Consider the following 23,879-nt stretch of genomic DNA (forward strand, 5'->3'; position numbering starts at 1 on the left):
CACTGCACATATGGCTTCCAAGCTAGCTTTATATGAATCTTCGTGAATCTATTCCCCATGCTATTAAACGGAGCACATTCCACATCGTTCAAAAGTAATTACACTTTTGTCTAGAGTGTAGGAGACTGCTCTCCCCAAACAATGAAATTCTCATTATTAGAGCTGGCACAGTAAAGGCACTGGTGTTCACAACACTGCGCATTGTATCATCACAATAACTGATCCTAAGCTTGATGCTCAAAGGTACACTGGAAATTAAATTTCTCTAAAACCACTGTGAGGTTTTTGTTGGTTTTTTGTTTTTTTGGTGGTTTTTTTTTATTTTTTTAATATGCATTCTTTAGCTCAGTATAATTAGAGTCCTATTTGACTTTTTAAAAAGCTATATGCATTCAGATTTCCATTCTCCTTGGAAGGTCTGAATAATAGCTAAGTGCTCCAGCTGCTTGTTGTTCTGATCCACCACCATTCATATGCTGACAACTCCAGACCAACAGGTGAAGCACAGGCCAGGATAGATGTGATAACGGAATTCAAATGAAGCATTAAACAACCCTTTATTTCAGACAATGGGTGGAAAAGCACAAAGTAATGTGTTGGTAAGCTCTTTGACCAGTTGTATTGCTGTTCTTAATATTATTCCCAAGTTACACAGGAGCAACTTCATTCAAAACAGAAACACAACTTCTATTAGCATGAAGCAACAAGACTACTGAATACCATAGTACTTCCTATCAATTTAAAGAACTATTGAAAATGAATTCTAAATCCCAGTGAAAGTGCAGGACAAATGTGGGATACCAGTACAGTCAGTCACCAGTTTTGAACAACTGGGGAGTGGCAAAATTATAGCTTATCAGTTTGACCTTTTATTCAGTACTTTTTTTTTTTTTTTTTTTTTTTTTTTTTTTTTTTAAATCTCATCCAGCATTTCACTGATATTCCATAATTTAAAAGAATGGTCTGATTTAAACACACCATGCCTATGGTATACTTTGATCAGTACTTTTAGCCTTTATATTTTCAGAATTTAGCACACAGACATCATTGGTGAGATCAGTGGTCTTGAGAGTCTCAAGAGCAGTCAAACAGAACATAAAGGCAGGCAAATAGAAACAAGTAAAATACACCTTTGTAACTTAGATGAGCTAATAACTATCTGTGCTATCCAAATATTGTAGCCTTAATAGGTTTCTTCAAAAAAGCTACTGACTGATACTGTAACCCTGAAGTGTTTCCTTGCAAAGCTTATGGCCTGCTATGAATGTCCTAAGCGGACTCCCAGATATATTCCAGGTCAAATTATTTGTCTTTTCTTTTCTACTGAACAGTTGCTTTAAGTCTGAAAAATTACTGATTATTTTCTTATCGGGAGAAGAGTTTTTCCTTAAGTAGGAAAAAATAAGTATCCAGTTTCTTTTATCAAGAGAAAGACAGTTTGAGCTAGCTACCCCTGCCTTGGTTGAAGCCGGTAGAGACCTCCAGAGGAGACCCGGCCTAATTCCCCTGTTCAAGCAGGGCCACAGAGAGCTAGGCAGGGCCATGTCCAGATGACTTTTGGGTATCTCTAAGGAGGAAGACTCCACAGCCTCCCTAGGCAACCTGTTCCTATGCTCAGTCACCTTCACACAAAAAAGCATTTCCTGACATTCACAGGGGTGTTCTCTTTCAGTTTGTGTCCACTGCACTAACCTTTCTCTGGCTGCACTTCCAACATCATCAGAAATATCTTGTTCATTTTGATGGGAAGATGGGTTTTGCAGATTTTTGCCAATTTTAATCAGGTTGGAAGATTTATTCACAGGAATTTTGCCCTCCTCTTACAAAAACTTACCCAGAACTTTGAGCTGTCTCACTAAGATGACAGTTGTTACAACCTGGTAAAGTGCAATAGGGTAAATTTTCAAAAGTGTAAAGCTCCAGGAGCTTTATCAATCAAAGAGTATCAGACCACACTCTGGTGCTGTGTGCACACCTGGATCTACTTCCCAGAGATGATAAAACAATAGAGTGTAAATTCAAACAGCATAAAAATGTCCTCTGCAATGTTATAAAGTGAATGGCCTTTGGGAATGATTTTTGTCACACAGTCCTCACTAAAAGAGAAATGTTACCAAAATGTTACATCCACACAGACTGGCAATATTCTTAAATATGTGTGAAGACAAAACTAGTCCCTTACAACCCCCCAAATGCTGCCTCAGGTAAGCCTGCAGTGTGTCACTGCTACAGCAATACTATCTAAAACACCCCATGATTCAGTATCTTGTATTATAAAAAGACAGAATACACTGTTTTGACATCACATTAAATACAGCCTTCATAGCAGGAAGTTACACTAGATGATCAGTCAAACCTCTTGTTCTTAAAAACTATAAATGAGCAAAGAAGTTAGTTAAAATCAGTTAAGGAGCAGCTAAATGTTTCAGTGAGGTGTAGCTGAAATACTCCTGCTGGGCTCCTTAGAAAACAGTACGTTTTTATTACATTAGGGTCTGATTTCTACACTACTGGTGCCATCACAAGTTTATCTATTGACTTAAATGTTGTCAGAAACAATTCCTTATCTTCAAAACACTCTCTTAAAGTAGGCAAAAATACAGCTAGGCCCATACATTAGTTACATACCCTAATATCCCACTGGCTGGAACTTCTATATTAATGAATTTCATCTCCATAAAACACTAGATACAGGATGAGAAATAAACAAGCACGGAAAAGATAATGACATTGTCTGCCCATGAGTTATTTCTCCAATGATGTTCTTTCTTCACGTAAAGTTGCAATAACACAAACTAAAATTATGTATTCCAAACCACTGTCTGAGCTTAAGCATTAGCCCAAAAAAGAAAGGAAAATGGATCAGGATCAATGAGTTATTCTGTCTAGGAGAGCAGCTTCAGTGAATATCCACTGACTTGTTCCTATGAGAAATAATAATCCCTAAGGCTTTTTACTTAGGGCTTGTTACATATGCATAATGAGCTGTAAGGGCTTAAATACCAATGTGAGCTCTTGCAGGCTTTTATGAGAATACACTACCACCTATTTTGCAATGCCTTTTTAAAAGCCTTCAAATATGCAGGTCCACTCATTATCTTCACTTCTGGTGAAATTATCAGTGCCCTTGTCAAAGCGGGGGACTAACAGAAAAGTTACAGCTGATTTGTAAATAAGCAAGAGCTGTGCAAGCATGTTCACAACAGAGCTTTGTCGAAGTGCCTCAGTCCTGGGCTCCAATGCCTTTCCTTGCATCTTTCAGCCTTTCTAAAAATATATCAGTACTCCATGTGAAGGGCCCAGACACATAATAGTGACAATCCAACATAGCATTGTTTTGTCTTTTTTAAGACACAGTCAGTTCTGGACTGCTGCATGTAATGAATTAAGTGCTCAGCATCAGTTGTAGAGTGAAAATCCACACGTGAAAATGTAGTATGTTGATTTAATTTCATAAGCACAGTAAATTTTATTGTCAGTACCTGTGACATGAATTACACTTCAGATGTAAGGTTTTAAGTCATCAAAATTCCAAGTTTCTTTTTTTTTACCTTTTATACAGACTTTCATGCTTTACTGTTGCACAAACTTGGCATTAGGGTGATGCTTCAGACATCATGCCAAACATGACTCTCACTTAGATTGTTCCAAACCCATTTGCTGTTTGCTGAACACATACACTTCCAATTCACATCAGTGCAGCTAACAAATTTTAGCACCCTGAACGCCATCAGGCAAAGGTGAGGAAAAGTCTGCACTGCAAGTGGTTTTGCGTTTGTAGTGGAGGGTAGAGGCAGCCCAGATAAGGTCAGAGCTTACACATTATTGTGGCGTGTTCTGTATGTGTAGCTGTGCATTGTTCACTCCACAAAGTACAGATCTGGATGCCAAACTACTGCAGAGGCAGAATTCAAAGAATGGATGTAAGCACAATAGACCACAAGCAAACCTACCATTGTGTTGTGCTGAGAAGTGGGAGTCCTATGGCCACAGCTCTCTTGCGTCAGCAGAGAAACTGGCTGAAATTCCTCAGACTGAGGCTTGTTGGGAAAACTCACATGCAAGGGAAGGTGAAAGGCTGGGAGCCCGTCACTCTCCTCTTCTCCCACTTTCTGTCTGCTTGTCACCATGGCTACCTCTCCATCTGCTTCCCCATACGGAGAGGCTGGTCGCTTGGAAGACATCCTGGAAGGAACAAAAGAGGAGAAAATAATGAAACCTCCAAATAAATCCTTAATGCCGTCATTGTGTGGTTAGGGGCCATTGTAACAGAAATGCCTTTTTTGTGCTGGCAGAGAGCAGGAAACCATCCAAATACCACTGCAAAGCATACACAATTGGGAACAATGGCCAAGCAGGTAGCAACAGAACAGTGGCTTATTTGTTGTGAGAATAATACACTAATACAGCACTCTCTTGTATTCTCGCTTCTTAAACATGAAAATTCACCTAAGATTGCATAATGAAATGCAATTCCTTTAAAAAAATACTGATCTAGTTTTGCATTTGCAAGGGACTCTATAAAGATAGAATGTTTCCTGATACAACCTACTGTCAAGCTAGCTTTTAAGGAATAATCATCTGCATGCATTATCAACTACATCTGGTAGAAAAAATAAAGTAAAATAAAATACAATACAATAAAAGAACTTGCTAGCAAGCAAAAACGTCTGTGTTTACAAAATTTCACTCCTGTGAGCAACTGAGTGTTACAGTCATGTTGCAATGATCGTTCCAGGTTTGCAGATCTGGTATAGTTAAGCAGTTAAACATTTGGACATTAATAACCTAAGCTTTTTGACAACAAAAAGTCAGGGGTGTACTGACTGAATGAAAACCTGCTATCAAATCTTCCTATCTACACATCAAATTTTTCCTATCTATAGTTAGATCAGAAAAAGAACCCATCAAAATGTAATTTACATCTGTAACTACATAAAAAAGGATAAACAAGGAAGATACATAGAGCACACATTGTAAAAACCACACAGAAATATTGACTTGAAATTCAGGCCTACATTGTGCAGTTTTTGATAATGTCTGATAACACCAGTCTGATAGGACGTGTTTATCTTCGACTTTTAGAAACACTGGAAGAAACTTAAATCATGGGCAAATTCAAGTATCATTCAAGCGAAGCACAACTGAAAATCTTACAGAATCCAGAATGCTCCCAGCTTGGTCTCCAAAATAGAGGGGGTACAGCAAATTGTTCATGAAAATCAGGGTATGTCCACGGATGGCATAACAGACCCCTGTGCTAACCAGGGGCATCTGCCAGGAGTGGAATGGGAAGAAATCCTCCAGGCACAACCAAAGAAAGAAATAAAAAACAGGGAAATATTTCACAGGAAAAAAAAAAAAAGTTATAAACAAGGAAACGGAAGACTATTTGTATGCAAAAGTTTAAAATAGGGGCTTAAGTAATAATGCTCCTCCTCAAAAATCTCATATTTATGATTCTAGTTACCCCATTTTTATTTTCCACTCCACACTTAAAGGACTGCATTTCAAAAGCCCAGCAGCCTCCTGAACCATGTGTGGGGCTGCTGTGAGGTGGAGCATGTCCATACGATTTGGCATATTGAGCACGGAATGGTTCTTAGCTGCAGTCAACAGGGTATGAAAACAAACCGTGACTTTAAACAGCCCTTTGTTAAGACTTATTTTGCTTCTAATGATCGTGTTTTGAGCCTTGCCTCCTGAGCCAAGTTAGATTATATTAAAATAAAAAAAAAAAAAAAAAAAAAAAAAAGAAGAAGAAGAAAAAAAAGAAAAAAACAGAAAATCCAAAACCAAAAAACTCAGACAAAAAATCCCTACCAGAACCTATACACAGCTGCATATTGCCTGTTCTGAACACCACCTATTGCCAATGCTTAGAGAACCAATCTGTATTTTCTATTAATGCTTGACTTAGTCCAACAGACTAACACTTCATACATCCTACCTGAATTCTGTCTTTCTAGGCTTTCCCACCTACGTGTCTGCAGCAAAGCATATGTACAAAGACAGAGATCACCAGATAGACTCTTACTGGTAGTTTTCTAGCCCACTGAATTCAGCAATTTACAGCTATGTTTGATGTGACAGATCTCAAGCCCTTCTGCAGAAAGCATACAACTCTCTTTTAAAGTTAATGTGAATTATTCATATTTTGCATTGTACTGCACCAAGATCAACATTTGCTATGAAATTTAAGTTTTTTGGCTACTCATGTTAACACTACTTAATAGAATCCTGAGTATTTACAAAATCTCTCTGAAAATCAGCACTAAGCAGTTATCTCAGTTTTGGCAAACAAAAAGTGAGAGACACAAGATCATTAATCAATTATTCCACAGTAATTTTCTATACTTTAGACCATTTATATTTGATAAAATGACTGAAAATATTGTAAGCCATGCACAAAAGTCTCTACTGCAATTCACTCTGACAATAAATTATAGAGAAAGAGGATGCCTTGCTTTGTATTGATGATTTGGATTACCCATTTTATACTCAACTGTGTCAAGAACTCCTACTGCTGTTAACCTAGAATAACACAGATTCTGTCACATTGCTTCACAAAGAAAGTTTGAATATCAAGCTGAAATAAAGCTCTTCTGTTAACTCTATATGAGAACATATAGTTTAAGATCATCATCTTCTGCTTGTCAGTGTTCCCAACAGGGATGAAATAATTTTCTGAAGGGAATTTATATAAACAGACAAGGAAGATAATAGAGGTGTCCACCTCCATGCACTTGCAATAACAGACATTATTTTGCTTTTGATCTAAAATGAAAACCAATATGTTGCACTGTAGACCAAACTAAAGTGAGAGTAGAAAGGGCAGAAAATACTTTCCCCTTTGCTTCTAAAACATCCAGTTTAAATTACAAGCCACATGGCCACCACCATCCTAGAAGACTAACAGATTACTAAAATGGCTAAGGTAGCAGAGTTGAGGCTTTAGTCCGCATTAGTCTTCCAAGGACAGTCAAAGAAATGGATATACAAACCTGGACAGCTCAGACAATATATACCATTTTTTTCCAGGCAGCTCTGTCCATAGCCAACCTGAGTCAGACAAAAACCAGTTTCACAGAAATTTCTTACTTCTTATGAATATCTGGGAAATTTAAACAAGAAAATGGAAGATTAAAATAAATTAATAGATCCATATCTACTTTTGGAAATGTCTTCCAAAAGGATAGTAACTATCGAAGTCTATAGTAGGAAAGGATAAAATCTCTGAGAGGTTCCCAAGTAGAAAACATGAAATAAGAAAAAGTTAACTATAAATATCTTTCATTATTTCTACAGTTTTACTGGTCCATTTCCCAAATTGTATAGGCCCCCATATCATACATCCTCTAACTCTCTTCACATATCTTGTTTATCCTACCGATCTAATAGCAAGTCTTAACAGATTCCATATCTAAGATGCAAGCAGAGTTCCCACCACAAACAATACAGAAAGGGAAACAAATAAATTCTGAGTAACAACATTATTTGAAACTGAGCTCTTTTAAGCAGATCTAGATCTAATGAAGTACTGGAATTACCCCATCTTAACAAAGGACTGCAAACATCCTGGATGTGTCCTCAGTGATAACACAACAGTTTACAGCCCACGTGACTTCAAGATCTTTTCATCAAATTTAAACTCAGAACGGTTTTCAATTACATCACTCTGAAAGAAGATTTACAATGGAACAGAAAACATCAATTTGTGGATAGAATTTAAAAAAACCCCAAAACCTTAAGATGTAACTCAGTAAAGCAGCAACACAGCGCACCAGATTCTGAACATAAAAAGAAATTATGAAATCTATTGCAACTTAATAGTTTCAAGAAGAATTGAATTTTGAAATGTCATTAATAATTTCTACTGAATAAAAACAGGTAGGTGGCAATTTTTTAGAGATCCTAAATATGAAAAGTTCTGATGCACTGAAACACAGGTGGTACCCAGGCTATTCCACAGACACACTGGAATTATGAAATGCATATCTGTATTTGATTTTATCAGTGGTTCAGATGGAACTGAAGATTTAGATTTGGCGGTGAATTCAAATTTGATACTGTTCCCTGTAAAGAGACCTGTTTTTGGGAAGGCTTCTTAAAAGGCAGAAATGGCACTTAAAAAAACAAATATGCTTTTTGGTGAATTTTCATTAAATAAATGCTTTTCCTGGTAGCAAGAATGTTTTTTAGGGAAGCAAAAAACCTCATTGTTCACTCTTATATAACAAATATTTTGGGTGCTTCATATTACAACGGTTTCTCCAAATATTTCTTTACTGCCCTTCAATCTGTAACAGAGTTTTTTAAATTGATACCCTGTGCCTATTGATCTCAGAGTTTTTTCATTGACTTCAGCATGACTGGATTTTCCCACTGGAGCAAGTAAGAGTTACACTATATCCACATGAATTGGTTCCTACACATACTGGTTCCATCCAAATAATTCCAGGCTGCCAAATATGACTGTTTTTCTTGTTCGTTTTTTTCCCTTGAATTCACTGTCTCACAAGTGATCTTTCCATAATCTTTCCACAACTTTATTTTTTTAATTATTAATATTTTTAACAGAACCTCACTTAAGTGTCCCCCCTACATCTCCATTTGTTCATTGGTTTCGGTTCATTTAATCCATGATTGTACTCCCAAAATAAATCTAAAGTGGTATTCCGTACTCAAGGAGATAGTGCCCTCTAGCACACAACATGCATCCTTTCCAATTTGATTGTTTGTGCCATAAAATTGAATAAATTTTGTGTCATAAAACTCTAATCTTGTTACATTAAGCAAAATACCTCAGAAACCTTTCAGATACCTACAAAAGCTTTTGGAGAAGGGGCTTATCCATGTCTTCAAAAGTGACAAACACAGATGTGTCAGGAGAAAAAGATATGAGGCCATAAATCTTAACTTGTTGGGAGTTAATTAAGGGATTCATCAATCATTAATACATACACAGGCAAAATTCCATCAGCCGCCACAACCCACGGCAATCTACAGGTTAAAAACTTCCAAAGTCCCTCTGTTCTGACTATTTATAAATGACTTTGTATAATCTAGTATTAAGACCTGTAATTATAAAGCAGCATTAAAACAGACCTGCAAAGTTATGGATAATTATAGCTGGTACACTTTTTAAAAAAAATAAAAAGCTTTTCCATTCAAACACAGGCTTTGCCTCTCTGTTAGCTCCAAATCCACAGGATGAGGAAAGATGATTTAAATTGTATGTCAAAATTCTGACTGTGCAAGACTTTCTTTTCTTCCCTTATCCAGAAAGGCATTGTTGTTTTCGCACCATAACCAGGCGTGACAGCGCCTGACTGGAGTCGCACAGCCAGTTTCTGAACTGGCATGAAAGCATTCACCTCTTGAGTTTCTCTGGCAGCTACAAACCAAGTCTTTCTCATGGACAAAGTATAAATCACTTGGCCCTGTATGTCAGAGATGGGAACATAGTATGAGGGCAAGAGGAGCAGATTAGCAGCACTGTGGAGAGACAGCCCAATATCAACAGCACCAGGAATTTGCTCCTGGACAGGGCCTGAGTTCCAATCAAATACTAAGTGCTAAATCACTCCAAAAACTTCAATGGGATTCAATCTGACTCTCTGCAAAGATATTTACCTCTAATTACAGTTCTTGTTGGAAAGATGCAGACTACTTTTCCATAGGAGATAATTATGATTACAGGCAGCAGTGCTACTACATATATCTAATGTATAAACATACACACATACACACACACGTATAGACGCATAAACAAAAGTTTATACAAAATGTCAGCAATGCATCTGTCTTATCCCTGATCACATTTAATACTAATAAAACAGGTCTTCTTCCCAGGTTTTCTGGAACTGTGATCTCTCCTTACACACAGCCCTGACAAGAAGTACCAGCTAACACTAACAACCATTTCCATTCTGTTTTGGCCCCAAAGTAATTAATTACTTAGGTACACTGAATAACTAGTACCCCTAAAAAATCAACTCCATTCATTCTGACAAGATTACTTGTGTAAAAAGGTATTACTCAACATGAGTAAGGATGGCAGACTCCCACACACTGTCCCACTGGGAACTGCAAGCCTGACTTGTTTCTACACATACCACTAAAAACAGACTTCATTTGGTAATATCTTTGAGTCATTTACAGCCTGGTTTGGAATTCTTCACTTAAGTAATTCTACAATTAAAAAAAAAAGAAAAAAAAAAAGAAAAAGAAGCAAAACTATAATCTGCTAATCAGTAAAAACTGTAAATGAAACATGCTCTCATCTGCCACTCACACTGAGGTGGAATAATCTGTTAATTATTACTTTGTAAGATCATATCAACCAGATATCTTTTAAAATACACCTATGCTATGAAGAAGTAGTGTTATTCAAAAGTGGTTTTGGTGAACAAGTCAACTTTGTTAACACAAACCCAGAGCACTACAGCATAACCTGTGTAATATTTCTGTGCAGTTGTCTATTATTAGAGCTGCCACAAGTAATCCTATAGTTAGGGGCACTCAATAATTTCCATTTCACCCAGCCCACTTTCTCCCTTTGGCTTTCCAGATTTCTTCTCTTTATGGTACTTTAACAATTTTTGATAGTCCTCCAGTTTAGAGGATTCTGAATATAAAATGGGAAGGGAATATGTTATCCCCAGTCCATTTTAAAGTATAGTGTAATATCAGCAGCCCAGCTCGTAAACCTGATATTTCACATACTGTGGAAACTGTGTTTTGAGAAAACCAAACTGCTCCAAGTTCCAGTAGTAAATGGCTTCAATTTGACAAGATTTGAAATTCTCAAGTAATAAAGTTTCTATAAGTGTCCTTCAAGAAAATGTTAACAAAACTTTTTTTAATTAGAAAAATGAAAAACAAAAATCAATCTACTTTCTAAAATTTCTATGCAGTCAACTGAAATTTTATTATCTCCATTTTCTTGCACTTACAAGGAATTGATGCACAAAAAAACCCACTGTAAAATCAAGTCTAGTAAAAATCCACTGTCAAAAAAGTTCATGTTCAACATTCCAAACATGCGCTACACAAAGTTTTTCGGGGACGTTTTGAAGCAGGTAACCGGGTAAGACTGTGCATGACCAAGTTTTTAGTGAAATACTGTAGCCTGAAACAAATCAGCCTTCAACCAAAACAGAATTTGGAAGGTAACGAATGTACTCATATCTACTGTATTCTCTTACTGTAATGAATATTGCCTAATTATTTCATAGATATCACACAGAGTTTGGATCTTACTGGTGTGTGTTAAGCAGGAACATTTAGCACTTCACCCAGAGACACATTTAAAATCAGCTTCAGCATAAGAACCTGTGTTCTCAGGATTTTTGTTTGGTACCTGTCAACTGCATCAGCCTTTTGTTTTTCACTCATCTGTATATCAATTAAAAGAGCCAAAAATCTAGTAAGAAGTTTATAAACCAGAAACTACAGGATGAGGTTTTAGTTTCTGAAAAGCATGTTTCTAAGAGATCAAACTTCAAAACCTGTGATTTTTGACAACTTCTTAAAACCAGAAGAGGCACATAGTGATAACACGGTTATGGCACTGGCAACACACAACGGTGGTGGTGCAGTGTCAAAGATGATAAGCATCTATCAGCACAAACTCTGAAACAGCAGGATGCAGTCATTGTTGATGTTTCAAGTAAACTGAGCCTGATCACTGGCTTCTTTCATGCAAAAGACTCTGCTTGGATGATTTTGAATTAAATCCACAAGCTCATTTATTTTCCAGTGCATCCTCAAATTAACTCTGGTTTCCTTTCCTTCCACCCCCCAACCTTTCAGAAATGTACTTCCCCCAACTCTTTAGTTCCTTATAAGTCTTGCTTTTTCATTATTTATTATAATACTTTTTATTATTATTTAAATTTTTTCATCATGCCATCACAAAAATAGCAGAGTTTTGCTTTTATTTTCATATAAAGTTTTAGGAAGTGCTTGCTGCTAAAAGCACTATCTCAAATCATCATGACATTAGCTAATTATCACTCTTCTGCTTGCTGAACAAAGAGGATCTAGTCAAATAATTAGAGATTCCAAGCCTTGAGATTTCACTGTATAAACTAATACCTGAAAATGACAGAAAAGTCGTCAGTCCTTCTCCAGACACTGAGTGGGAGAGCTGTGCTGCACAACGAATCCATACATCACACACAGACGTGCATGCCTAATGCCCACTGCGTGAAATGAAGGCACAGAGTTAAAACAGCTTTAAAATGATGACAATTATGACTGACTTATTGCAAAAAAATTTGAGGAAGCATGGGCTCATTTTCAAAAGTTAGTAAATATTAAAACTTTTGCAGTTTTGGGAGCTTATTCTTGGTCATTCGCAGTATTTGTCTAATCAAGCTGACAAATTTTTCTTCAAGCATTGTTAGATGATTAATTACTTTCAGTAGAATCAACATTAATAATAAGAATTCTCTCCCAGAAGACATCCAGATCTCAGTATGAGGAGCCATTATTTTGACTGAGATCTTGGTAGAATATGACACAGCTTTTCCCACACTTCCGTCATGCCACTGTCTGATGTGAGTGTCAAACAAACAGCCATTGATCTTCAACCCCCTCTCCTTTCCCCTTTATTTAAATTTAAAACTCAACAAATAGTATTTTAAGTATTTTCTAAGCAACATTTCCTTTGAAGAGTTTGTGTGTAACCACAAACAAACCAGAAACATGGAAATTTTTAAAAGTTCCTTTTTTCCCACTTCACTCCCAGTTTCCCTACCGTTAAGTTAAAAGTAAAAAAGTTAATTTTGCATGTGTGTTTCCTTCCTGTAAATGTAAATATAACTGCACTTATGAAATAATTTTCAAGGTATTCCCTGGTGTTTACACATCTGAATTTGCAGTATCATTCTACCTTATTATATAACTCCTGCTCCAGCCATCACTTGCATCCACATTTGCACTATGCCTATCACTTTGCAAAAACAAAATGCCAAACCCCACAAGCAGAGATAAATACACACATTCACAGGTGCCCTGTATGTTTCCTGGCAAAACTGATCATGCCAGTAAAGCAGATAACCACTGATAGCATGAACTTGCATCACTGAAATACTGGGCCTCTAAATAATTTTAGCAGGAGCAGAACTGAGGCCTCAGAAAAACCACAAGTACCTTTAAAGAACTACAGACACAGTGAAATCAGTTCTGCATCTGTGTGTGTGGTGAGGGGGGTATAAAAAAAAATATACTTAAGCAGATCAATGTCTCTAGTGGATGTAAACATTTTCTTTCCAACAGGTTAATTCCAGCTATCCAGAACCTTTATTATTCTTTTTTGTTCACATCTATGTGCATGCTCCTCCCTTTTTGGAGGGTTTGTACATGACAGGTGCATTCTTGGCCAAGGAACAAATAATCCTGGAGAGCCCAAGAAAGAAAAATCAAACTGAACTTGAAGATAAAATCACAGGGAATAAACACATTATTGCCTTTCCATTATGCTAAAAAAAAAACACCACCAAAAAAAAAATTTGAACATTTATAATGTGTACGTAATTTGAGGAAGGATTTTCAAAGCTGAAAAGAGATTGTTCCGAAGCCCAGATGTTGCCTTTCAGAAGCTAGTGAAAATTGCTGCCTCAGAAAATTACTCTGAAATACCAATAGAGTAAAACAAATTTTTTAAATAAAAATAATTTTACTCAGACGTTCTGGTATTCCAAGAGAGAAAATTAACTTTTTTCAAGTGTTCAGGTGGATTTGCATTTGTGTCTCCTACTTCAGATGATCCACAGTCAAGTCATGCCATCTCTGGCCCAACAAAGGAGAGGTAGAACAGGAAAAATTTATGGTATGATGTGAGAGCTTCCAGCCTCACTAACTGTGCTCGCTGCACTGAGAAGTCTGCTTTAGTTATCTCGTACTCTTTTTCCAGTTTTTATTCAGAAAAATGTAAGAATTAAAAATCTACATTTAAAAAATGGGTGGCACAATCACACATCTGTTCAATTGCAGAAGTGCCGTACAAGCCCCTTTCACATCTGTAATTTTCTGATTTCTGAGCATCCATGCTCCATTTCCAGCACTACTGGACACTTTTCAGAACTTGGCTGCGCATGCTAACATCTTCCTCATGTAGGTAAATAGATTGACTTCAGCTGCCAGAAAGCTGATTTTTTTTTGCTTTGTTTGATTCTAGATCTTGTAAAATTGCAAGAGGAAAGAAAAATCATAATCATAATTATCCAGCTTAACAAACTAACTCTAGGCACTCCTGGAGCTGCTAGGTAAGAAAAATGCAGCTCTTAATCATGTAACACGTTTATCCTTGCACAAACAAATGCATATTGGCATTCAAGGTAAAAACAAATCAAATAGGAAAATGGAGACCATTCTGAACAAACAACACTAAGAATCATACAGCACCCCAAATATTCTTTTAGAAAGGCTGCACTAGCAGGCTCAGCAGCACAATTGCAAAAAGAGGTCTTATTTAAAAAGCTTTGGAAGCTGTGCAATAGGGTAGAGAGGAGAAAAACCTAGAAAGGAATGTCCTTCCCTCCAAGGAAACTCAGAGGATGTCGTTCACCCTTCCATAGGTGCTCTGTCTACCTACACATCTGCTGTTCAGCAGCAGTGCCCATTGAGCTCCACAAAGCCCCAGCTGTATAAACCAACGCTGTCAAATAACACAGTTCAGGGTTGGATAAAACAGGGAGGGGTGGCTAACATCCTGACCACTGACCGAGCTTGCAAGGATAAAGAAGTCTTGATGAAGAGAAGTAATCATCCATTGTGTTTGTTTATTTTACCTTCTCTGTCACATACTGGAACCTTTTTTGTTTTTTCCATTACCAAAACCATCTCCCACTGAGAGGCCTTTGTGAGCTAAAAGGGGCAGAGCCCCTCTTTCTTAACATTAGCAAATTTATGTAGGAAGATTCATTCAAACACATCTTCAAATAAACATTTGACTCTTCCCCTACATCACACTCTCCACACTCTGCCTTCAAACAAACTTAAAAATCATTATTAAAATCTCTTGCCTACAACTGCTTTTACTGAGATGTATTAAAACAACTTAGCAATCTAAGGCCCATATTGCCATGGAAGTCCAACTTCAGATGACAGAAGTAGTCTTCTGAAAAAAAAAAAAAAAAAAAAAAAAAAAAAAAATAATTACAGTAAAGTAAACCTGGCTGTTGTTGCCATAACAATTGGTATAATAGCTTTCTTTAACAAGAAAACCCTCTCCCCTCTGGGGATACTCTTAATTATATTATAAGTGAATCTGAATCAAATTGTTCAGATCTAAAATGCATGTCACAAGCCTCATGAGGAAAATGACCACTGCATGGGAAACGAGGGATTCCAAAGGCACCATTGGCCCTCAAGAGAAGGAGGACTTTTGGATTCCTTCAGGCAGAAGAGATGTAGGTGTGGAGTGTCTCAGAAAATTAACTTATTTCTTAAACAAAAATGAACAACAAACTTCCTCACTTTCCACTTTTTTTTTCATCTACACTCCCCACACATACATCACTTTTTGTTTTTCCTACATGAGGTGCATGGATTTGGCAGTGAGAACAATTCCAGCATGTAAAAATGCAGACCATGGGCTGTATTTTGATGTATCTGAAGGAACACTAGAAAGAAAATGTCTTTATTGGAAGATGCCTAGACACTCTGTGGCATATCTGCTGCAGCCAAAGTAATTGATCAGGAATAATTACAGTCACAATAATCTAGGACATGGAGAAAAATCATGGATTCATTAGCGCCATATATTAACAAACACCTCTGTATGACCTGCAAATGATAAGTTTTCAAGTTTACCAGCTGCAGCTGGATGTAAAACACAACAGGAAAGGTCTCCTATCCTGTTTTTTATCTGAAAAAGGTAGTAAATAGCTTTTGATTTGAGTAAATGGTCACCTAGCAAGTTCTAGAGCTTGAATGAAACCTAGGAGAAAGGATTAACTGCAATACATCAGAGAAATTTATTTCTGAAGTGTAGCAATGGCCTTTGGCATTCATGATTGCCAAAGCAGCACAAACACTGAAACTATGACCAGATTGATCACTCCTGAATGCCTTCTCTGCCTCAGGATAGAGTATGAAAGCAGGACTCAGTATTAAGAATTTAGAAGACAGCAATGTCCCGTGTAACCCCACATGATTTATTGAACCTTTGTGCTGGTTTTGCATTAATTGGCATTTAGAAAAAGGGCATCCACGACAATTTTTCTCCTTGGGAACTTCCTCTGTGAGTTGACAGGACAAATAGAAGGCTCGTTTGGTTGCTGACAGCCCAGGAAACCAATTGGAAGATTTGGTCCACCTCCATGAATTCACATTTTAAAGCAAGCAAACCCCAGGAACAGTCCTTTTCTCTTCGGCAGGAGTGCAGGTAACGGGGCCTGGGCCTGGCTCCTCTGCAGGCCTGTGAGCCTGGCAGGGGCAGGGCTGGGCCCTCATCTGGGACACTGGCCTGTCCTGGCAGGGGCAGGGCCAGGCCCTCATCTGGGACGCTGGCATGTCCTGGCAGGGGCAGGGCCGGGCCCTCATCTGGGACACTGGCATGTCCTGGCAGGGGCAGGGCCAGGCCCTCATCTGGGACACTGGCCTGTCCTGGCAGGGGCAGGGCCAGGCCCTCATCTGGGACGCTGGCATGTCCTGGCAGGGGCAGGGCCGGGCCCTCATCTGGGACGCTGGCATGTCCTGGCAGGGCCGGGCCCTCATCTGGGACGCTGGCATGTCCTGGCAGGGGCAGGGCCGGGCCCTCATCTGGGACGCTGGCCTGTCCTGGCAGGGGCAGGGCCGGGCCCTCATCTAGGATGCTGGCCTGTCCTGGCAGGGGCAGGGCCAGGCCCTCATCTGGGACGCTGGCCTGTCCTGGCAGGGGCAGGGCCGGGCCCTCATCTGGGACGCTGGCATGTCCTGGCAGGGGCAGGGCCAGGCCCTCATCTGGGATGCTGGCCTGTCCTGGCAGGGGCAGGGCCGGGCCCTCATCTGGAACGCTGGCCTGTCCTGGCAGGGGCAGGGCCGGGCCCTCATCTAGGATGCTGGCCTGTCCTGGCAGGGAGGAAGGGCGGCCATCGGCAGTGGGTGCTGCAGCTGAGCCCCAGGGAGGCTGATTAGGATCCTCGCTGTTCTCCCCGCCCCCTTCCCAGGGCGGCCGCTGCCATTTCTGGCTCGGGCCAGCCCTTCCCAGTGTGGTCTGAGCGTCCTGAGATCCTGGCACAGCTCTAGCATGGCCTGGTCCATCCTCTGAATCATCCATGTGAGATTTTAACCCTTCCAATGCTCAAATAAGACTTGCAGACCTTCAATCCTCCCTTGAGTGAGAAAAGAAAGAACAGAGAGGATACACCAAAGTCAGTAAAGTAGGAGTCAGGTTCCAGATGGAAGGAGAATGAGGAGACGCTGTGAATTTAGGCTAAAAATCCTTTTGTAAGCTATAGGAATGGACTGTACTACACTAAAAATTCCTATAAACCATGAAAAAAGACATGGGGGGTCGGAGTGTTCAACTTGGTAAGTCATTAAGCAAAAGCACGTATGTTGAGGATACTTTGCCCCGAGAGAAGAAGGGGATCTCTGTTCCTGGGGATGAAGTATGAACAGAGAGAAAGAGAGATTAAGAGAACTTTTGCTTTTTGAACAGTTCATTCTGAAAAGTTAAACACCCTATGAGTTTAGCATGGCCCATAAACACAGCTTTTGGGAAAGCTGTGAAGATGGAAAGAGTTTGTGAAAAGTGAAGCCATGAAAAAACTGTCTTTTTTCTTCTTGCAGAAAAGTTCCTATAGCTGAACAAGTAGAGACTCCTCTCCCTAGAGTAAAGTGAAAAAAATTATTTAAGTTAATAATTGACTGAAGTGTTTCTGTATGTCGTTAAGAAGAAAAAAGAAGGGAAGAGGGAAGGAGGAGTAGTCTGAAGGTTTTATTCAGAATTTATTATTTTTTTTCTGTTGTTAATAAAGTTTTTCTTTACAACCTTTAAGTTTTAAACCTGTCTTTTGCTCCTAATTCTATCTCACAGCAAAAAAATTAGTATAGTGAAATTAGAAATCTAAACTACTACAACCCTTCTGGCTCCCATTTTTTCTAATATTACCTAAGAGATAAGAATATTTAACTGCCTTTATAAGTGCCCTGCAAGCTCAGATTTTTCTCTTTTTTAAAAGGAAACATTATATTAATGATTGATCACTGTTTGTATTACTTACTTATATCAGTAATTTACCCAGTAGGTTTTGTGTGCACTGACACTTAACTGATGACAAAAATTAAGTTCTCTCATCAGCTACTTCATTTTGAAACTGCAAAACTAAGTTTCACAGAATCACTGAATATTCTGAGTGGAAAGGGACCCACAAGGTATATTGAGTCCAATTCTTAAGGAAGTTCCTACATGGAGTCCTGGTAATAGATTATAATAATGCGTTTTTTTAACCTAATGATTATATTTGCATTAAAATCTATTGAACCGTCTTTTCTGGGAAGTGATAATTAAAACTAAACAACCCTGCCACCCCCAAAAAAACAAAACAAAACAACAAAAAAAAAAACCATCCCAAAAAAAACCAAACCCAACCAACAAAAAACCAAACCAAACCAAACTCCAAAAATCCCCTAAACAAACAAAAACCACTAAACCGAGCATATAGAGGGAGAATGTCACTGCATCCTTTTCACTATTGTCCAGTTTCACTGGCTGGCATTTTTAGCAGTCTGCAAACCCCTCCCTTGTAAAAGAGTTCATCAGATGTGCAAAGGTTTTTACCTTTCTCCTGTATTTCTCTCATCCTCCATCTCCATACTTGCTTTACGGGGGCTGATCAGAAAGTGCAGCTGTTACCAAGCCTTTATTTCCCTAGCTGCTGACTTCGCTCTACCTTCTTCCCAGCCCACGATATGAATATAAAGCACAAGCCAGATTTTAAAAGATATTAAAGTGCCAAAAACACAGTTTGCCTTGCTGTTAAGAGAATTTAAAATATGCTGCAAATATTAAGACACTATAGACTTCTAAAAATCTGGCTGGGAGCCCATCTACGTCTCCAAGCACCTTCATAGCACTATAAACCTCATCTTACTCCTCTTCTTTCTTGTACACAATTTATTAGCAAACATTCTATACTTGGCCTGTGCTTTTCATCAAGCACTTAGAAATACTAATTACTTTTCACATATCCCTTTTCCTGTGAAGTAAATAAGGATTATTATCCCATCTGAAGTAAATACAGATTACTAACTCCTTTTTCTAGTCTGAGGATATACAAAAGGAGACCTTAAGTGATCTGCACACCACAAAGTAAAAAGAAACTACTTAAGCATGGACTAAGATATAGAAGTTCTCCATCCTGTGCTCAGACTGTGACAGTCTAAATCTCACCCGTCTATTTGCAAATGATACTCTTAGCCCAATTGTTCCTTTCTGCTGGCTGATGATCAAATATTTAATGCATGCCATAAAATGAAAATATGAACTCTACAGCAATGACTCTTATTTGTCATGCCCCATTACTTAGACAGGGTGGTAACGGGCTCACATGACAGTTTTCAATTTTATTATAGTCTCTATTTGCTCACTCACTTAAGATGTTTAAAGAACAGTTGTATGGATTATCAGGCAGTCTGAAAAGTTCAGTTCAGAGCTGTTCAAACATATTCATTTTCATCTTATTAGCACAAGTAAAGTAAAAGCCTTAGGCAGATAATTTACCATCCAGTTTATCCAAAGGGACTTCTAAAGAAAAAGTCAACCTTTGTAATTTATTGGGGATAATCTCCAAGTTTATCATTATCATCTGCTACTAAGCATTTCTTCCATCAGTGGCACTGTGAAAATAATGCATTTCTCAGAAAATCTACCATTGTTGTCACTGGCACCTGTGTATTCAGCCCCTATTAAACTCAGCAAAGTTCCAGGGCAGGCAGCTGCCTTGCTAAGTGAATTCTGTCCAGACACTGAATTTTCTAGGCAGCTTAAAAATTAGTTATCCACCAAAAGGAAAGCATTTGTTATTTATATTGTATTTTACATTCTGTACCTTCCCATGTATAGGAGTAGTTACAATTAATTTAAACCAATTCAACTGTGCTTAATAAAGAGCACATTGTTTTGTACTGCCAAATTCAAGCTCACTTACACAAACTTCATCCTTCCCTTTGTAGTTTTACAAATTTCTTCTACTTTGCAAGCCAGTGCTTACAATCTATCAGTAAAGATTTGAGAAGATCATTCCAGACTTTGTGAAAATGAACTCTGGAAGAGACCAAGTGTTCACCAGCTCAGATCCACATCACACGGAATCAGAGCAGGACCTTTTTGTACAAGAGTTTGCATGTCAAGTCAAAATCCAATTCAGCCTTGATGCAAACATTCCAAAAACTGTTCTCCGAAATTGCCAAGTATGTAAACTAAACACAGTTTTCAGAATTTTGGGAAATACTGTGACCAATCTACAACATCTGACATTCTGACAGCTCCTATTTTAATCCCTTTTAATGGATAGTCACAGCCAACTTTCTTGCAGCAGCCATGCAACCAAGATCCCAAACAGGACCACAATAAAGTGCAAGTCTGACAACCATTTAATTGTGTATTGTCATATCACAGTTAAAACTATTAGAGGGAAGATACAGGCAGGTAATGAAATTTTTTAGAAATACAGTATCTGGAAATAGTATCCAGAAAAGGCTGTATGGTTACAAAGCACATTGGTTTACTTAATCTTGAAAATGGTCTATAAAATAAAAAAAATTCTGAAAAGGTGAAATGCCACCACCATGGGTTGTACATGTAATACAGAAGCAGCTGAAGCCTTTTACACTTGAGAATGGCAGCTCCAGCCGCAATGCAATATATTTCTCTGGTTTTTAAAAAATTGAAATGCAGGCTAATTCTATAGCTGTGTAACCACATCATCTTGAAAACACACACACAGAGTAAAAGAGTTTTGCTCACATTTAAAAGGACTGAAGGCTTACTGGGTTCATGACCTCTGTCAATTAGTAATAACTCCACACTGAGTCCTGATAATTCCAAATGCAATGGGATTGCAGTCATAAAAATGGAAAAACACAACAGTACCACAGCTGAAAGAAGAACCACCCCTTAAAGATAGTTTTGCTCAGATACTCGCAAATTCAAATAATTTAGGTTTACAGTTGCAGCACAGGAAATTTTAAATAATATATATGAAATTTCTAGCTCAAAGAGCAGGAAGTCTAAAATGGAACAGAACCTTACAGAGACATGAGACACAAATCTGGTAAAAAAAGAAGGGAATAGACTTGTATTTTTATCAGTGAAATGGTGTCAGTAAATGGGCTGCTGCTCTTGCAGGAGCTTGAGCTATAAATACTTCAATCTTGAGCAAAGAAAATAAAGGAATCCAACCAAACTATTAAGGTGTGCTGCTGTTCTGTACAGAGATAATGTCAAATGGCACCACCTCACTAAACAGTTCTGAGCACTGGATACACTAAGAGTCAGAGAACTGCCTGACTGTCATATTCTGGGTTAAACTTCTAGGACTGAAAATAAAAAAAAACCAAGCACATTCACAAGTGCAAGTAAAACACAGTTTAGAGAGAGAAAATAAATCCTCTGATGTGATTTACAGATAATTCTTTTCAGAAGAACTACACCAAGACTCTCAATATATGCTTAATATTGCAAACAAGATTTGTCATCAGTAAACAATTTAATAATCCAGTTACATGAGCAGTAACAAACAAGCAGGTAATGAACAATATGATATCAAAGTTGCCATCTCTTAAACAGAGTCTTGGTTGATTTTCTGTACATGAGTAGTCCTGATTAATTCAATTGTGCCCTCAGTATGTTTAGTGGCTGTCTAGATACAGGAGAAGAGAGTTGTGCAAAGATCTCTCTCAGGATTGAGTGAGCTTTGAAATTCTAACTTGGGCCACATTATATGAAATAGAATCCAGCTTACTTGCCAGGAAGCAATAAAAGAGAACTCAGTGAGCCTGCTCATGTGAATACATCTTAACAGAATCATGGCCCACTAGAGCCACAAGGGAGGAGAAACTTAAATAAAGCATTTCAGTATAACCATTCTTTCAGCAGTTCTTAGTCTGTATTAGTACCTAACATCTGAGGAAAGGTTTGCTGCTTGGCAATAGTGTGGTGTTAATGCAACACAATCTGTTAAATGAAAAAACAAAATTAATTCCAGTTTGGTGTCTTCACATTTCACACTCTAGAGACTCTTATGGACTGAATGAAAGACAAGAAGGTGAAGAGAAAACTTAGTGATTTTTCAAAAAATTGTCTATTTCTTTCCATTTCACCTAATTAAGTCAAGAGGCAATCTGAGTAGAAAATAAGAAAAGTCTCTTATTTTTATAGGTATTTCTTACCATGTGGCCTAAGAAATGTCTGCCTCTGTCCATCTTTCATTGTCTACTCCTGCTCTTCCCCTTGTCCTCTCCACAATTCAAATGTTTAGCTTTACTTCATCCTCACAGCAAGGAATGGATTAAGCAGAATTACTTACTGCTATGCCAATTAGGGATGAATTAATTACAGTTTTGCCTCCTATCTCTCTAAGGCTGCAAGTTTGTCTACTAAGTCCAACCTGAATGTAGGGAAGTAAAGAGTTGCAAACACTCAAGAGTCTGCAGAAATCAACTTTTCCTCCAGACATATTCAAGCCTCTCACTGCACTGGGGTGACTTAATGTGAGTTCATCTTTCCAGGCAGAAGCACAACTGACCTGCTGTACTCCTTGGTACTTCAATTTGCAGGATTGTAAAGGGGGGCAGTAATAATACCTATTTTTCAGCAGTATTGTGCAAGTTAATCCCTTAAAATTTGTAAAGTACCTTGAGGCCAAAGCACATGGGGAACAACAGAAGCACAAAGTGTTACCATCATCATAATAACATGGGGCATGTTCCAATGGAGTGGACCTCCATTCAGGACATTTTTGGTTTCTGGAGTTACATGCATGCCCTGTCCAAACAAAAAAACTGGAAAGCTACACAAGACTTTTTTACCTCTGCAGTCCATTTTTTCCTTATTTATATTTTTCTGAAAAAATACTTCACCATACCACCCACCATCCACATTCACTTCCAGGCTAATTATACATTGAAAGACAACCAGCATAAAGATGATGATAGCTTACAGAGTCAAGGGAAGGCCTAGTCAAACAAACAGGATAATTTCCCTTGGTGTCTCACTTTTTTCCACTTGGTGATGAATCTTAAAATCTGTATAGCCATCCACCTTAAAAAAACTAAAACAATCTTTGTTTTCCTTTTCTTCTTCTTTTTTGCTACCCTTATATACTTTCAGCAGCACCCTCCCCAACCTATAAATTGCCAACCAAACCTTCCCTTTCACCCTGGTTACAGAACCAAATGAAGCAATTCTGAATGACCCACTGCCATGAATTTAAAAGCCCAAAAAGAATTAAAAATAATCCAAGGACAAGAGCCAAGGGCCCAGTATCATGTCACCATCCATCTAAAATTCAAAAGGTTTGACAGAAAGCAGGTAGCTCATACAAGTTCACCCATGTAAGCAGTCTCATCCCCACTTCCCTCCAGTGTCAATTCCTTCTGTTCCCATTTCACTCTCCAACAAAACCATGAATGCTCCAAGGACAAGCCTTTCATAGTTCAAGGCCAGGTTGGATGCAGCCCTGAGCAACCAGAGCTAGTGGGTGGCATCCCTGTCTTTCAAAGTGGGGCAGGAACAAGATGATCTTTTAGGTCCCTTCCAACCCAACCCATTCTGTGATAGTGAGGCCAAATGACTTCAATGAGTTAAAAGCTCCTTTTGACTTTAGCACCTTCTGAATCCTGGGAGAAGGACACCTAACTCTGTAAAGATCTCAGCATTT

The 23,879-nt window shown here is 38.3% G+C and overlaps 1 protein-coding gene across 15 annotated transcripts in view; it reads right to left on the bottom strand.

The window, feature by feature from the left end:
• Positions 1–23,879, bottom strand: part of SOX5 (SRY-box transcription factor 5) — a 608,434-nt gene that overhangs the window by 241,889 nt on the left and 342,666 nt on the right. For 11 of the 15 annotated variants that reach the window (XM_056508516.1, XM_056508534.1, XM_056508524.1 and 8 more), the window contains one exon: positions 3,954–4,185. In XM_056508516.1, the coding sequence (XP_056364491.1) occupies positions 3,954–4,184 (231 nt within the window). In that variant the 5' untranslated portion in view covers position 4,185. The remainder of the gene's footprint in view (positions 1–3,953; positions 4,186–23,879) is intronic. The other 4 variants (XM_056508567.1, XM_056508551.1, XM_056508597.1 and 1 more) reach the window with 1 other exon arrangement.

The sequence above is a fragment of the Oenanthe melanoleuca genome, chromosome 1A (assembly GCF_029582105.1).
Source record: "Oenanthe melanoleuca isolate GR-GAL-2019-014 chromosome 1A, OMel1.0, whole genome shotgun sequence".
Classification (NCBI taxonomy): Eukaryota; Metazoa; Chordata; class Aves; order Passeriformes; family Muscicapidae; genus Oenanthe; species Oenanthe melanoleuca.